At 40.6% G+C, this 15,811-nt stretch overlaps 1 protein-coding gene across 5 annotated transcripts in view; it reads left to right on the forward strand.

The window, feature by feature from the left end:
- Positions 1-15,811, forward strand: part of Klhl32 (kelch like family member 32) — a 235,073-nt gene that overhangs the window by 109,744 nt on the left and 109,518 nt on the right. For all 5 annotated transcript variants that reach the window (XM_085839454.1, XM_085839453.1, XM_021160284.3 and 2 more), the window contains exon 4: positions 1,490-1,597. In XM_085839454.1, coding sequence (XP_085695580.1) covers positions 1,490-1,597 — 108 coding nt within the window. The remainder of the gene's footprint in view (positions 1-1,489; positions 1,598-15,811) is intronic.

Raw genomic sequence — 15,811 nt, forward strand, 5'->3', positions numbered from 1 at the left:
AATGTTGTTTTCTTGGGTAAGTGAAACTTTTTATTCTTTGAGGCCTATTTTCTCCTTATCTGAGCCCTTGGCAACACCTTTCCTTTTGTTGTTTTGTTTTGTTTTGTTTTGCTTTGCTTTGTTTTGTTTTTCGAGACAGGGTTTCTCTGTGTAGCCCTGGCTGTCCTGGAACTCAATCTGTAGACCAGGCTGGCCTTGAACTCAGAAATCCGCCTGCCTCTGCCTCCTGAGTGCTGGGATTAAAGGCGTGTCCCACCAACGCCCGGCCAACACCTTTCCTTTTTGTTGTCTGTCTTTGGTTTATTTGAGATTTCCTCCTATTTAATGGCTGAGTATTTTCCCTTAGCATGGATGCAGGTACATATCTATTCTCATTTTTGGTTGTGAGCCTAGCCTTTTTAATGGCTGAGCCATCTCTCCAGCCCTCTTTATCCATTTTTTAGGTTATTTCTATACCTTGGCTTTTATGAATAATCTTGTGGTGGGCGTGGTATGCTGATTTCCCTTTGGGGTATAGATCTTATTTTATTTATATGTAAATTAGTCCTCCTCCATTATCTAAAAGGACCATATTCAAAGAACTGGAGTCAGATGCCTGAAATTGTATATAATGCTAAATCCTACATATTCTTTTATTTCTCTTATATAAGCAAGCTATGAAAAGTTTGATCTATAAGTTAGGTATAGTAAGAGCTAAACAACAGTACCTCATGCTAAAAGTACAACAATATAATAAAAATAATGTGCCTTGGCCCCTCTCAATGTATTTTATTGTATAGAAGTCATCTTTCTCATCATGTATGAGATGCTATAGCTCCTTGAATAATGTGATAGAGTGAAGCTATTGATAGAGAGGTTACAACCTGCATTAGGCTGGTCTGTGATTCCATGCCAATTGATGTACTAACTAAATGGCTCCTCAGTCACTAAAGGGTATCTTTACCCTTTAGTAAGCATTACATGGATACAGTGGAGAAGGGATGCACACTGGAGATGTCATCATGCTATCGTGCATGGGGTGTGGTTCATTTTTGGTATTTTACATTTAAGTTGTCAAACTGTGTTTGACTGTCGGTAACTAAACCAGTACAAAGCAAGGATTATTCGCTGTGAAAAGAGACACAAGATTATAAAGACAAAGATGTCAGAAGAGACTTGACTCTCCACATCCATTGGGCAGAATGTTCAGTATGGCTGCACCTCATGTGATGTTTTCATTCCAGATAAAGAAATGAGTTCAGTGAGCCTGAACATTATTGGCTGATGAGTGTGCTGAGAGAGTGTGTGTGTGTTTACTATAACTGTCTAGCTATCAGATGGGTGCAGAGACTTATGCAAATGAAGGTTTTTAGAAGTGTTTCAGAAACCAAAATTACATTTCTACTGAAAAGCTCTCTTTTTTTTCCTGGTTCCTCTAGGACATTGTCTTTCTCTCTTGCTTTTTAGATCCCATAATTCAATCTTTCCCTTTTTACTTTCCTCATTTCAGGCAATGTTCAGTCTTTGTATGGTGGAAAGTGGAGCCGATGAAGTAAATTTACGTGGTGTGACCAGCCTGGGCTTAAAGCAGGCTCTGGAGTTCGCATATACAGGACAGGTACGGTGCCAAAGGAGATACAAACAGCTTTGCTTGTTAACTGCGCTCAGTCAATGGTACTTGTCTTCAGTGGATATGATTTAGTTTCTATACCCTATGCTCATTTTAATATTTAAAAAATTCACATCTGCCTGGTTTTATAACTGACATAATGGACAGGTGAGTAAAGTCATTTGATTTCTAGTGTTATCTAGAAACATAGCATTTTAATCCAAACTCTGTGGTTGTGAAGATTGTTTTTTCATGATTCAAAGTACTGTCATAAGGAAAAGAGGTGCAGTTAGTTGAATTCTAGTTATCACTTAAGCTCAGTGACCCAGTTATGGCTTTATTGCCTAAAAATCAAGAGTAAAACAGGGCAAGAGCTATAGCCCAGTGGTAGAGTGAACAAGACTCACAGCCACAAATAACAAAATCAAAATTCTTAGTTAGGGTTATTATTGGTGTGATGAAACACTGTGACTAAAAGCAGGTTAGAGAGGAAAATGTTTACACCATAGTTCTTCATAGGAGGCAATCAGTCCAGGAACTCAAATAGGGCAGGAATCCAAAGGCAGGAGCTGATGCAAAGGCCATGGACGAATGCTGCTTACTGGATTATTGTCCATGACTTACTCAGCCAACTTTCTTATAGGACTCAGAGCTAGCTCAGTAGTGGCCCCACTCACAATAGGCTGAGGCCCTCCTCCATCAATCACTAATTAAGAAAATGTCCTATATGCTCACTTGTCTACAGTCTGATCTTATAAACCCATTTTTAAAATTATAGTTCTCTCCTCTTAGATGATGGTACTTGCGTTAAGCCAACATTAAATTAGTGAGCAGAATTGGTCTCTTATCCACGTGACACACACTATTTAGCTGGTCTGCTGGGGCTGAAGAGTCCTTTCACTTTTAGTTTATCCCCAAGATCCCATATTGATAAATATCACAATACAAAACATTACAAACTTAAAGCTCCTACAGTATTTACAAATTCAAACATTTTAAAAATTCACTATCTTTAAAATATCCAGTCTCTTTTAAAGGGCAAAGTCTCTCAAAAATCCAGTTTCTAAATCTCCAAAATGTATTTTAATACTTCCAAGTTTCATTTTGTAAAAGCAATAATAAATACTTTCTTACTTCAAGAGGGAAGGACCAGGGTACAGTCGCAGTCTAAACAAAGCACAACATAAGTCCAACAGTAGAAATCTCAGTGTCAAATTTTTGGGTTCCTCCAAAGGGATTGCTACAGTGTGTACAACTTGTCTAGTCAGCTTAGGCCAGCTTGGTTCCATGGTGGCTGTTGTCCTTGGATGCTCCTTCATGGTACTGGTGTCTCAAGTATTCTGGGATCTTCTGCTGCAACTGGGCTGTACTTTTGACCAGTAGCCTCTCCTGGACTCTTTTTTTGAAACTCCAGCCCTGACACATAGTGACATGTCTCAACTGCTCTCCATGATTGCTCCATGGCTTAAAAACCAGTACACCTGAGTGACTCTTAGAATAGCAAGTTATTCAACATACAGCCTTCGCTGCCTCCAGAATTCAGCTTCCATGTGCTGACTATGAGGAAATATTTCCCAAAAGACTACACATCAAAGATGCTGGTCTCTTCTTAATCACAGTGGACTCTTCAGCCCCAGCAGACCAGCATCCATTATCCTTACAAAGCAAAGGTTTTACTTTACTGGTTGTGGTATTTTGTCAGTTACAACTGATTCTTCAGCTGCAGCTGACTAGATACTACAGACTCTTAACACAGATGGCCCAGTACAATGTTTGTTTTCCTCTGAAACTTCACAAGTCAGGCTTCCAATGTCTGCATTTCTCTCAGTACTCTTATCTTCCAATCTCCCACAGTGTAGCTTACCAAGCTCTCAATACTCAATGGCTTTTTTCAGCCCAAAGTTCCAAAGTCCCTCTACAGACCACCTAAAAGTCACATGTTCAGGTCTGTCACAGCAGTATCCCACTCCTGGTACCAATTTCTGTATTAGTTAGATTGCTATGATGAAACACCATGACCCAAAGTAAATTGTGGAGGAAATGGTTTATTTTTCTCACTCTTCCATATAACTGTTCATCATAGAAAGCAGTCAGGCCAGGAATTAAAATGGGGCAGTAACTTGGAGGCAGGAGCTAATGTGGAGGACTGCTGCTTACTGGATTTCTCTCCACACATTTCTCATCCTACTTTCTTATAAAACTCAGGACCACAACCCATGGGTTGGAACCACTTACAATAGGCTAGGCCCACTTACATCAAACACTAAGTAATAAAATTCCCTACAGGCTTGCCCACAGCCTGATCTTATATGGACATTTTCTCGGTTGAGGTTCCTCCTCTCAGATGACTATAGCTTGTGTCAGGTTGACCTCTAAAACTAGGCAGCACAACAGTATTAAAGTCTTAAGATTTGAGGGTTATGGTAGAAGCAGAAAACTCACACAGAAGAATGGGCATGGTCACCAGGGACCACCAGCACAGCATTTCACAGAGAAGATGCTATTGAGATATTGAAGAATCTGAGGTTTACCTTTCCTCTGAATTTTCTTTAGATGATTATTGGAAGGTATGATATTCAGGACTAGAGAGATGGTTCAATGGTTCAGAGCTCTGGGTGATCATCTAGAGAACCCAGGTTTAATTCCCACTACCCACATGGCACCTCACAAGCATCTGTAATTCTAGTCCTAGGGGATACAATACCTTCTTCTGACCTCTGTGGGCATCAGGCATACAAGAGGTGCACAGACAGGCATGCAGGCAAAACGCTTATACACATGAAACAGTTTTTAAATTTTACTATTGTTTAGTCTTTTTCTTGATCCAGTACAGTTTGAGATGTATGCCTTAGAATAATTAGGAAAAATATGGCATTTAGATCTAAAATAGAAGAAGCAAAAACACCATATATAAAGTAAAACAAACAAAGGCAAACAAGGATGGTGGATGCAGATTCAAGATTAGCCTAGTCAAATTTTATGCCATAGGTAACTAAGATAGGCAGCTATTATACAAAGCTATCACACATTTTTGTAGTACAGTTTGTAAATAATATATTTTATGCTTTTTGGTTCACATTCATAAATTAATACATTAATTCTAAATTATTTCATGTGTATAGTTCTCTCTTGATATCTAAATTGTTGTTATATCTACATTGTCTCTCTTCATGGAAGGAAATTGAAGCTTAGGGTCATGTGGCAGGGTCACAGTCCCTGAAGAGAGACCAGAAGGCTATTGATCAGGGTGCAACCTCAGTTATAGTGAATATAGTGGAGCCTGCCTTTTGTGTGTGCTATGGATGCAGAGCCAGAGTAGGGTGGCTGTTCAAGCTTCTTGGAGCTCAGAAGATAGGGATGGTCAGGGTGTGTTTAAGACTTTTCTTGGACACTGAGCTACACTACTGCTGTTTGGTTTTGCTTTCCTCTGACTGTTACTGTGCTCTGCTTTTTCTCATTTAGAAGTAAGTATGTAAGTAATTTTTTTAGTTTATAGGAGCCCATAGCCAAGACACTGTGGAGTTTTAAAGAGATGGATATTTTGAGAGACTGAAATTTTAAAGTAGGATTGGTAAAGTTGTACTCTGTTTTATATTGTCATATTAACATGAGATCAAAGGGAGAAACAAAGAAAAAGGTCTTGGATTAACAGTGATGAGCATTTGTATTGAGTGGGCAAGGGATCAATTGTACTGATTAATTTTTGTCAACTTGGGAAGAAAGAATCTTAATTGGCAAATACCTCCTTCAAATTGTTCTTTTGGGACATTTTCTTGATTAGTGTGGGAAGGCTTAGTGCACTAGGGTGGTGCCCCCTCTGAGCAGGTGGTTCAGGGTGGTGTAGAGCATAGGCTGAGCAAACCATGGAGAGCAAGAAAACCAGTAAGCATCATTTCTTCATAGTTTGTGCTTCTGTTCCTACCTCCAGCTTCCTTCCTTGAGTTCCTGCCTTGACTTCCCTCAATGATGGACTGTAAACTTTAAGATAAAATAAATCCTTTCCACTGCAACTTGCTTTTGGTCATGGTGTTTGCCACAGTAATAGAAAGCATATTTGTAGCAAATATAGTGACATTTAAAAAAAAAAAAAAGGAAAATAACACAAGGCCTCAAGTCTATTATGGTCTTGTGTTTATTCTTTTTGGAGACCAGAGGCCAACTCTGGAGAGTAGTCACAGTGAGATATTGCAGCTAGGGCACACAGCATCAACTTGGCTGTTCAGACTGTGTCATGATAGCATCTGTCTCTCAGAACACTGAAGGAGCAAGGGCACAGTGCTGGCTGGGTACTTTATGCGTTCTCTTTGACCTAATTTGTAAAACAGCCTTGAGGAATGTGGTGGCCTCTCTTGAAAAGCAGCAAGATCTGCTGGGCAACAGCTTGGATGTCAGGTGGAGACAGGAGAATCTCTGGATTTCTAAGAAAACTTGGTCTATACAGTAAACTCCAGGACAGCAGGACTAGAGAGAGCCTGTCTCAGAAAACCAAACCAAACCAGACCAAAGAGGTTCAATGGACTGACTAAAATCATTCCCCTATGTATTTTGACCTAGTTGTTGATATTTCCTAATTCCAGGTTTGTTTTCCTTTTCTGAATGCCATCAAGAAAGAGATATACCATGTTTGTTAACATCTTCTCTAAGGAGGCACAGAAGTACTTAGAGAGGCTTTAAAACAACTCCATTTGGGTTACAAGGGGTGGGGGTCCCTCTCATGTCAGTATCATTTAAGTTTTTATTCTTGTTCCCTCTGTGTCATTGCTCTGCTACAAACTGGTCGACGAGCCAGCATTTCTTATAGCATCCAAGGAACTTTGACTTCTTAAACCTTACAATGACTATGTAGTCAGGTTTGGTGACACATACCTTTAATCTTAGTACCCCAAAGGCAGAGGCAGGTGGATATCTGTGAATTCGAGGTTAGCCTGTTCTACATTGCAAATTCCAGGTCACTCAAGGTTACATAGTGAAACTCTGTGTCAGAAAAAATGACCTTGTAATAAATTTGCCTTGAGTCTGGGATACAGATGATGGCAAACCAATGTGTTATAGTGTATCTGAGAAACGTCCAAAGATGACTTCCCATGCCATGGAGTTGAAATTAGAGTCGAGCATAGAAGAATCTGGCATGTGGTAGTATCAATGAAAGCATGGCTTTTTAGTTTCTTCATTGGGACTGATCATCATGGACTTTCAAGTGATGGTTTTTAACCATATATAAATATATATAGTGTGTATCATACATAAAGTGCATGCATAGCTGTGTAGGAACACACACACACACTGCGTGCTGACAGTTGATCATAAGTTTAGCCGGTTGTAGTAAGCATAGTATAAAATGAAGGTATTTTAAGTGTCTGACAATTGCCGCTGTCTTGGAGTACAGTGTGGGAGTGATGAATGAATACTGCTAAGTGCAACAGTGTGTGTGTTCCTCCTACACACCGTTCTGAGTACTGCCTTCTCAGAATCATCCCACAGATTTCATCCAGGAAGTGTTGAAAAGTCAAAATTTCCCCCAATGCTAATAGTTCTTCAGAACACGTATGCACTCTTCCTATGCCTTCACAAACACATGGCTCACATGCATAGACTTGTCTTGGCACTCATTGGCAAGTGTTCTTCCTCTGTCAACACACTGCTCACAGATTGCTTGAGCAAGGCTCAGGATGCACTGCAGTCCTTTTGGTGTCCTTGCACAGTCACAAACAGCTGCTGGGAGTGCAGCAGAGAAGAGCCACAGGGTGGAAGTAACTGGCCCTGCTCTGAAAATGGTCACAGGAATGATCTGCCTTAGAAGGAGGAAGAATGAACCTAAGAAAACAGTAGCTTTTACTTCTCCTGGGGAGCAAGAAGATGGTTCCTGGTTTTTTTGGCCTCCTTCATCTTACTTTCTCATAGTGCAGACCAGTCTGGAATAGAAGAGACATGAGAAAGACAAGACTGACTCAGGGGATATGGTACCTCCTTCCCATATAGAAAAGTGCTCACTCACAGAAACAGGCAGATATTGTTTTCAGATAAACAGACAAAATCATCCATCTAGCTAGTGAAGAACATGTAACACCAAAGCTAGTTTATGAAGGAAAGAATTCTGGGAAGTAAGACAGCTAACCCAATGTCTCTAGAATAACCTCTAGGAACTGAGTAGCTTAGTGCCAGCAGGTAAGCAAGTAGAATTCAGGGCCATAGGTTTCCTATTGAGCGTTCTGGCTAACAGGGTGTGGCAAGTAATGTCATGGATATGCTGTGTGCAGGGTGACAGACTATTTTCTATTTTCATTTCCAGAGAGCTCTGTTTCCGGCTGCATCACCTGTAACCTGAGAGAGAAGCTCTAAAAGCCAGAAGTAGAAAGAGAAGCAATGTACCAAACAATGAGACCTGTAGCCTTCTTTAAGCCAGTCTGTTTCCTAAATATTGCTAGCTTTGTCCACTAGGAGCCAGTTATTATACAACTCAAGAAGAAAAGTGTTGGCAACATCTTGCTCTCTTCAGTGGCCATGAACTCTGGCCCTGGATTCATGCGTTCAGGAAAGAATGTGTCTTTAGCGACACACATCCTAATTGCCTTGCTCTGATTCCAAGATCTTGCTTTAGTGTCATATGCAGTAGGAAATATTTTTGTAACTCTTCCCATGTGTAAGCCTTTTAGAAATTAAAAAAAAAAGTGATATTCTCACAAATGAAGAATAGTATTATAGAACAGCAATCATACACAACTACCCACACAAGTGAGAGTTGAAAAATCAAAGGAAATTCTCCCTTGGTTTTCATGTTCTTACATATTGAGGGATTTTTTTTCTGAATGTTATTAGTTCACATGAGTGTGTGTGTGTGTGTGTGTGTGTGTGTGAGAGAGAGAGAGAGAGAGAGAGAGAGAGAGAGAGAGAGAGAGAGAGTATGAGTGTGGCCTTACTCAAATATTTTCAAGATATTGATGACAGTTCCTGCCCTCTAGTCATTTCTAAACACTACCATAGATGGCATACTGAACAGGAAGCGTGTTGGGAGGTGCATATGTGTAGCACTTTATTTTGACTGAATCTATATTTATTCTCCACAACAGAATACTTTTCTCTAGAGGCCTGAGCATCCAACCAGGCAGCGAAGTGACAGCAATCTTAATTGGAACTGCTTTCCCTTGGATGGTTCCTTCAGGGGTAAATGTGTCACTTTGTATGGAAAAAGTCTCCATCAGATTTCCTTATGCGCCTGCCCTGCCTGTAGCACATAAAACAATTCTAGAAGAAAATTTGCCAAGAGTGCCTGTTGGGATCAGCATTAAGATTATTTAATAGTTGTTTTAGTATTTTAATTTCAAAACCCTGTATTCCTCTGACAACACCTGTAGAAGCCTGCAGGGTGGAAGGCCTGTAAGTCTTTTCAGCTGTGTCTCAGGATCTGCAGGGTGCAGTCTGAAATCCACATTCGAAAGGAGCAAGGCACCCATGGAAGGAGCTACAGAGACAGAGTTTGGAGCTGAGAATAAAGGATGGACCACCTAGAGGCTGCCATATCCAGGGATCCATCCAATAATCAGCCTCCAAATGCTGAGACCATTGCATACACTAGCAAGATTTTGCTGAAAGGACCCTGATATAGCTGTCTCTTGTGAGTCTATGCTGGGGCCTAGCAAACACAGAAGTGGATGCTCACAGTCAGCTATTGGATGGATCACAAGGCCCCCAATTGAGGAGCTGGAGGAAGTACCCAAGGAGCTGGGGGGACCTGCAACCCTATAGGTGGAACAACAATATGAACTAACCAGTACCCCCCCAGAGCTCGTGTGTGTGTGTGTGTGTGTGTGTGTGTGTATATGTATATATATACATAAATATATATTCAGCAATATTGCGTTACCATTAAGTTTTGGAGGACTAAGAGTTATATTGATAATAGTAATGTTTAGAAAAATCTGTGGAACTTCATTGGCCAAATTTTCAAAAAGAAATATGCCATTCCTAGTACTGGGTATTTTGTTTGATAACATTTGATATTTAATTGCGTATTACCTTCCTACATTATATGGTAACTCCCTTCAATGCATGCATACATGCATGTGTGTGTGTGTGTGTGTGTGTTTGTATGTGTGTTTTAGGAAGTTTGGTAGTAGTAGGTAGATAGTAGAAGGTTTCCATATGCATAAAACACACATGTTAATTAATTGAATAGAACTGAAGACCTGGACACAAGTCCACACATCTACAAACACCAGATTTTTATTTTCTTTTTTTTTTTTTAATATTTTTATTACATATTTTCCTCAATTACGTTTCCAATGCTATCCCAAAAGTCCCCCATAGCGCCCCCCCACTTCCCTATCCACCCATTCCCATTCTTTTGGCCCTGGCATTCCCCTATATTGGGGCATATAAAGTTTGCAAGTCCAATGGGCCTCTCTTTCCATTGATGGCTGACTAGGCCATCTTTCGATACATATGCAGCTAGAGACAAGAGCTCCGGGGTTCTAGTTAGTACATCATGTTGTTCCAACTATATGGTTGCAGATCCCTTTAGCTCCTTGGGTACTTTCTCTAGCTTCTCCATTGGGAGCCCTGTGATCCATCCAATAGCTGACTGTGAGCATCCACTCCTGTGTTTGCTAGGCCCCTGCATAGTCTCACAAGAGACAGCTATATTTGGGTCCTTTCAGCAAAATCTTGCTAGTGTATGCAATGGTGTCAGCGTTTAGAAGTTGATTGTGGGATGGATCCCTGGATACGGCAGTCTCTAAATGGTCCATCCTTTCATCACCGCTACGAACTTTGTCTCTGTAACTCCTTCCCTGGGTGTTTTGTTCCCAATTCTGAGAAGGTGCACAGTGTCCACACTTTGGTCTTCATTCTTCTTGAGTTTCATGCGTTTAGCAAATTGTATCTTAAATCTTGGGTATCCTAAGTTTTGGGCTAATATCCACTTATCAGTGAATACATATTGTGTGAGTTCTTTTGTGATTGTGTTACTTCACTCAAGATGATGCCCTCCAGGTCCATCCATTTGGCTAGGAATTTCATAAATTCATTCTTTTTAATAGCTGAGTAGTACTCCATTGTGTAAATGTACCATAATTTCTGTATCCATTCCTCTGTTGAGGGACATCTGGGTTCTTTCCAGCTTCTGGCTATTATAAATAGGGCTGCTATGAACATAGTGGAACATGTGTCCTTTTTACCGGTTGGGACATCTTCTGGATATATGCCCAGGAGAGGTATTGCTGGATCCTCCGGTAGTACTATGTCCAATTTTCTGAGGAACCGCCAGACTGATTTCCAGAGTGGTTGTACAAGCTTGCAATCCCACCAACAATGGAGGAGTGTTCCTCTTTCTCCACATCCTCGCCAGCAACTGCTGTCACCTGAATTTTTGATCTTAGCCATTCTGACTGGTGTGAGGTGGAATCTTAGGGTTGTTTTGATTTGCATTTCCCTGATGATTAAGGATGTTGAACATTTTTTCAGGTGTTTCTCTGCCATTCGGTATTCCTCAGGCGAGAATTCTTTGTTCAGTTCTGAGCCCCATTTTTTAATGGGGTTATTTGACTTTCTGGAGTCCACCTTCTTGAGTTCATTATATATGTTGGATATTAGTCCCTTATCTGATTTAGGATAGGTGAAGATCCTTTCCCAATCTGTTGGTGGTTTTTTTGTCTTATTGATGGTGTCTTTAGCCTTGCAGAAGCTTTGTAGTTTCATGAGGTGATTTTTATTTTCACAAAGAAGCAAAAACCACATACTGTAGAAAAGACAGCAGCTTCAACAAATGGTTCTGTTCAAACTTGATAGCTGCATATTGACAATGAAAATACATTAGTATTTTTCACACTGCATAAAACTCAACTTCAAATGAATCAGAAAACTAAACATAGGACCTTATGACCTTAATCTTGTAAAGGAGAGAATAGAAAATATCATTGAATTCATTGGCATGGGAAAGGAAGTTTTGAACAGGAACCTGATAGCTCAAGTGGTAAGACTTACAGTTAATTAATAAGTCAGGCTTTGAGAGTTTGAGCTGGTACACAGATGGCAGTAGCCTCTCGGTTGAAGGACTGAGATGGCCAATGTGATAGCCAAGAAGATCCTAGAAGAAATCTTCCCGAGGTTTGGAATACCCAAGGTAATCAGGTCCAATAATGGACCTGCCTTTGTTTGCCCAGGTAAATCAGGGACTGGCCAAAATATTAGAGATTGGTTAGAAGTTACATTGTGCATACAGGCGCCAAAGCTCAGGACAGGTAGAAAAGATAAATAGAACTCTAAAAGAGACTGGTGCAGACTTGGTGCTCCTTCCCCATGCCCTATTTAGAACTAGAAATACTCCCTTTTGATTCAGCCTTACTCTTTTTAAGATCCTTTATGGGGCTCCCATGCCCATAGCTGTCTTAAATGATGTGTTTAAACCTACATGTTGTTGTAATAATAATCTGTATGCTAAGTTAAAAGGCTTGCAGGTGGTGCAGAAAGAAGGCTGGTCACAATTGGCTACAGTGAATGAGCCGGGTACCCCAAAAGACATCTCACCAGTTCCAGCCAGATATCTGATCCACGTACACCTATATCATGCCCAGACCCTCAAGCCTCACTAGAAGGGTCCCTGCCTAGTTCTGTTTACTATCCCTTCTTATTCTGTTGATTTCTATACTCCACATAGAGATATAGACTTCTACAATTCTAAGATTAGAATTACTTAGTAGAAGAAGAGGGGAATGAAAGGAAATAAAACTTGAGACCTGTAAAAAAAATAAGTCAGACTTATGAAGCTAAATGCTTCTATACAGCAAAAGACACACCATCATTCAAGCAAAATGGTAGCCTACGGGATAGGAAATATCTTTTGTACCAACTATTAATCAGATAAAGGTTAGTACCTAATGTATAAGGACCTTTAAACACCTGAAAATCAAGGGAGCTAAAAAGTTTTCAAAAGATGGCTGAGACACACTTATAATGTTCATTATCCTTAGCCTTTAGGAAGATGCAAGTTAAAACGACTTTTGACTTCATCTTACTCCACTCAGAATGACCAAGATCAAATGGCAGCAGATGCTGGTGAAACAGGAGAATGGGACACACTTACTCATTGTTGTTGGTACAAATTGCTACTTTTGAAATCAGTGCAGAGGGGCCTCCAAAAACTTAAAATAGATCTACCATGATACCCTGCTATCCCTCTCTTGGGCACGTACACAAGTTACTCTATATCTTACTACAGAGATAGAAACTTGTGCATGCATGGTCTTAGCGGTTCTGTCATACTACCCAGAAGTTGGAAACAGTCCAGATGTCCATCACCTGACGAATAGATAATGAAACTGTGGTACATCCACATGTTGGACTATTATTACACTGTTAAGGAAAAATGAAATTTGCAGGAAATGGACAAAGTTAGAAAAAATTATCCTGAATGAGGTAACTCAGACTCCCAAAGACAAATTGCATGCTTTCTCTTACATGTGGATATTAGCTTTTATATTTTATATACATGTGTGCTTCATTTAGAATATCCACAAGGTTAGGTAGCTAGTTAGTGACTAGAAGAGGAGTAGGGGAATCTCCCAGGAAGGGACAACAGAATGTAGTGTTATAAAGAGATGAAGGGAAACTAGAACAGGAGGATTAAATGGGGTAAGGGAGCAGAGGGCATGGGAGATTGGAATGACATGGGGATAGGATAACTTAAATTTAAACACCATCTTAGAGCCATTCGAATAAAACAGGGTTTCTCTCCACCCCTGATTTTGATTTAGATGTTTGTAATAACAATACCACAGAGAAGGCCATGTTGTTGAAAAGTTTACAGTTCATGGGACTTACTGAAGGAGGCACAAAAGTCACTTGGAGGAGCCTTGTCTTTTGTTTGAGATAAGAAGAGACTGAGCCGAGGGCTCTTTGTGTAGACAAAGGTTTGTACAGTTTAGAATGACTTCGAAGCTTTCTTTTACTTTTGCCTGGTTGTGAGGATGCAAGGAAGAAGGGTGTGCAGGGCTCAAAATCTTCCAGCAGTTAAACATCAGAAATCCCTTGAGCAATAAAATCATGTTTTAGGCACAGATATTGAGAAATTGTTAAACTCACATCTTTTCATGAAAACAAAATGGGACTGAATATATCCAAGGCATCTATCTGTATTCCTTCTTAGCCTCAGTTCTGCTTCAGGAAACCATTGGAAGCTAAGGCGCTTGAGCCCTGATGCTGAACACACCCACTACTGGAAGTGAGAGGCTCCCAGTAACTGAGACCATATTTCATGACCAGTCTGGGTGTGGCCCACAGGGTTTCTAACCCACCTTCATTACCTGGTCTGGGTTTGTTGCTTTTCTTCTCTTCACTGTGTCTGGAGCTCTCTGTGGCTCCTGTCCCCGCTGCCAGCTCAGGGAACTGGAATGTAAGTATTCCTCTTGCTCTTCTCGATGGTTTATTGTCAGTAGTAGGACAGGAAACAGCCTTTGTTTTTCTTGCTGACACCATCATGCATAGAAATATTTTGGCATCCAGCAACTCATAAAAGTAGATAAACACGCCTGCTTACTCGGGGTGGGTTTGTTCTTGATACTTATTCCCCTTGACTGTTTCAGCAGGACATTCCACTGTCTTGTGTGTCCTTAAGTACACATCTACACCACAGAAGGTAGATAGTACCCCTGTTTGAAGTATTTCTAAACAATGATCTTTCTTGGTCATTGGAATTTCTGAGTCATGACTGTATCTAGGATCTTTGCTGAAATTACCTGAGTAGCAAGTTAGCCATTTATTTCATGGCTCGTCTTGGCAGTGCCTTTGTTTTCATTAAGAGATGTTAGCTTATTAAAGTACCTGAACTTTTCTTTGTTCAGAAAAAAAAAAAAAAAAGATGAGTGCCATCTAGCCTGTATAGTTCTTTTGAAATGTTTATGAGGAGAAAAATATAAACATGAAGGTTTCCTGAGAGATAATGTGGTCTTTTTATCCAGATTTTTAATTCCCAGCCTCCTCTATCAGGATTTAATGTAAAAAGGTCTTTACTATATCTTGAAATGAAATTCTTTCATGTTTTATCCATTAATTTATTCACATTATATCCTTATGGCTACCTTCACTTCCTCCCACTCACCCCCCTCACACAGTTCCTGTCTCCACTCCCCCTCCCCTTCTCCACCCAGAGGATGGAGACCAACCAGGGTATCCCCCTACCCTGCTGCATCAAGTCTTTGCAGGGCTAAGTGCATTCTCTTACTGAGGCCAGACAAGGTATCCTAGTTAAGGGAACAGGGTCCACAGACAGGCAACAGCTTTAGGGACAGCTCCTGCTGCAGTTGTTCGGGACCCGCATGAAGACCAAGCTGCACATCTGCCACATACATGTGGGGACCTAGATCCAGCCTGTGTATGCTCTTTGGTTGGTGCTTCAGTCTCAGAGCCCCCAAGGGTACAGGTTAGTTGACTCTGTTGGTCTTCCTATGGGGTTCCTATCCTGTTTGGGCCTCTCAATTCTTCCCCCAACTCTTACCTAAGACTTCCTAGCTCCATCTAATGTTTGGCTCTCTGCCTTTATATCTGTTTTAGTCAGCTGCTGAGTGGAGCCTCTCAGAAGACAGTTATTCTGTGCTCCTGTATGCAAGCATTATGGAGCATCGTTAATAGTATCAGGGATTGGTTCTTGCCCATGAGATAGGTCTCAAGTTGGGCAAGTTACTGGTTGGCTATTCCCTCAATCTCTGCTCCATTTTTGCCATTGGATTTCTTGTAGATAGGACACAGTTTGGTCAAAAGTTTCTTGGGTGAGTTGATGTCCTTATCACTCCACTGGAGGTCCTGCCTGGCTACAGGGTGTGGCCACTTTTTAACCGACCTACATAAGTTACTCTAAGCCCTGATGAAATGACATGACCACATATGAAAAGGGTGAATACAAGGAAATAATTTTATATTTAAAATCATATCAATACATATATACTGGTGGTAATTATTCTCAGAGTTGGGGAAACACTCACTTGCCTGCATGTATAGGTGGCTTGGCCATGCCTGCACCAGTTGACTTAATCATGAGTGTTTCACGAGCAACACACATACCCAGGAGTATATATAGTCTTTGCACTGTACTGTTTATAAAGTAGTGAGTAATTCCAAGAAAAATACATTAAAGGGCTTCTGCTCATCTTTTCCCATCGGAGCACTGGAAAACTGAATGTCTTTCCACACAGGAAAACAGTAAAAATGTGGTTACATGTTAGGCAGAGTCAAGTT

The sequence above is a fragment of the Mus caroli genome, unplaced genomic scaffold (genome assembly GCF_978045245.1).
Source record: "Mus caroli unplaced genomic scaffold, Mus_caroli_1 scaffold_6, whole genome shotgun sequence".
NCBI lineage: Eukaryota > Metazoa > Chordata > Mammalia > Rodentia > Muridae > Mus > Mus caroli.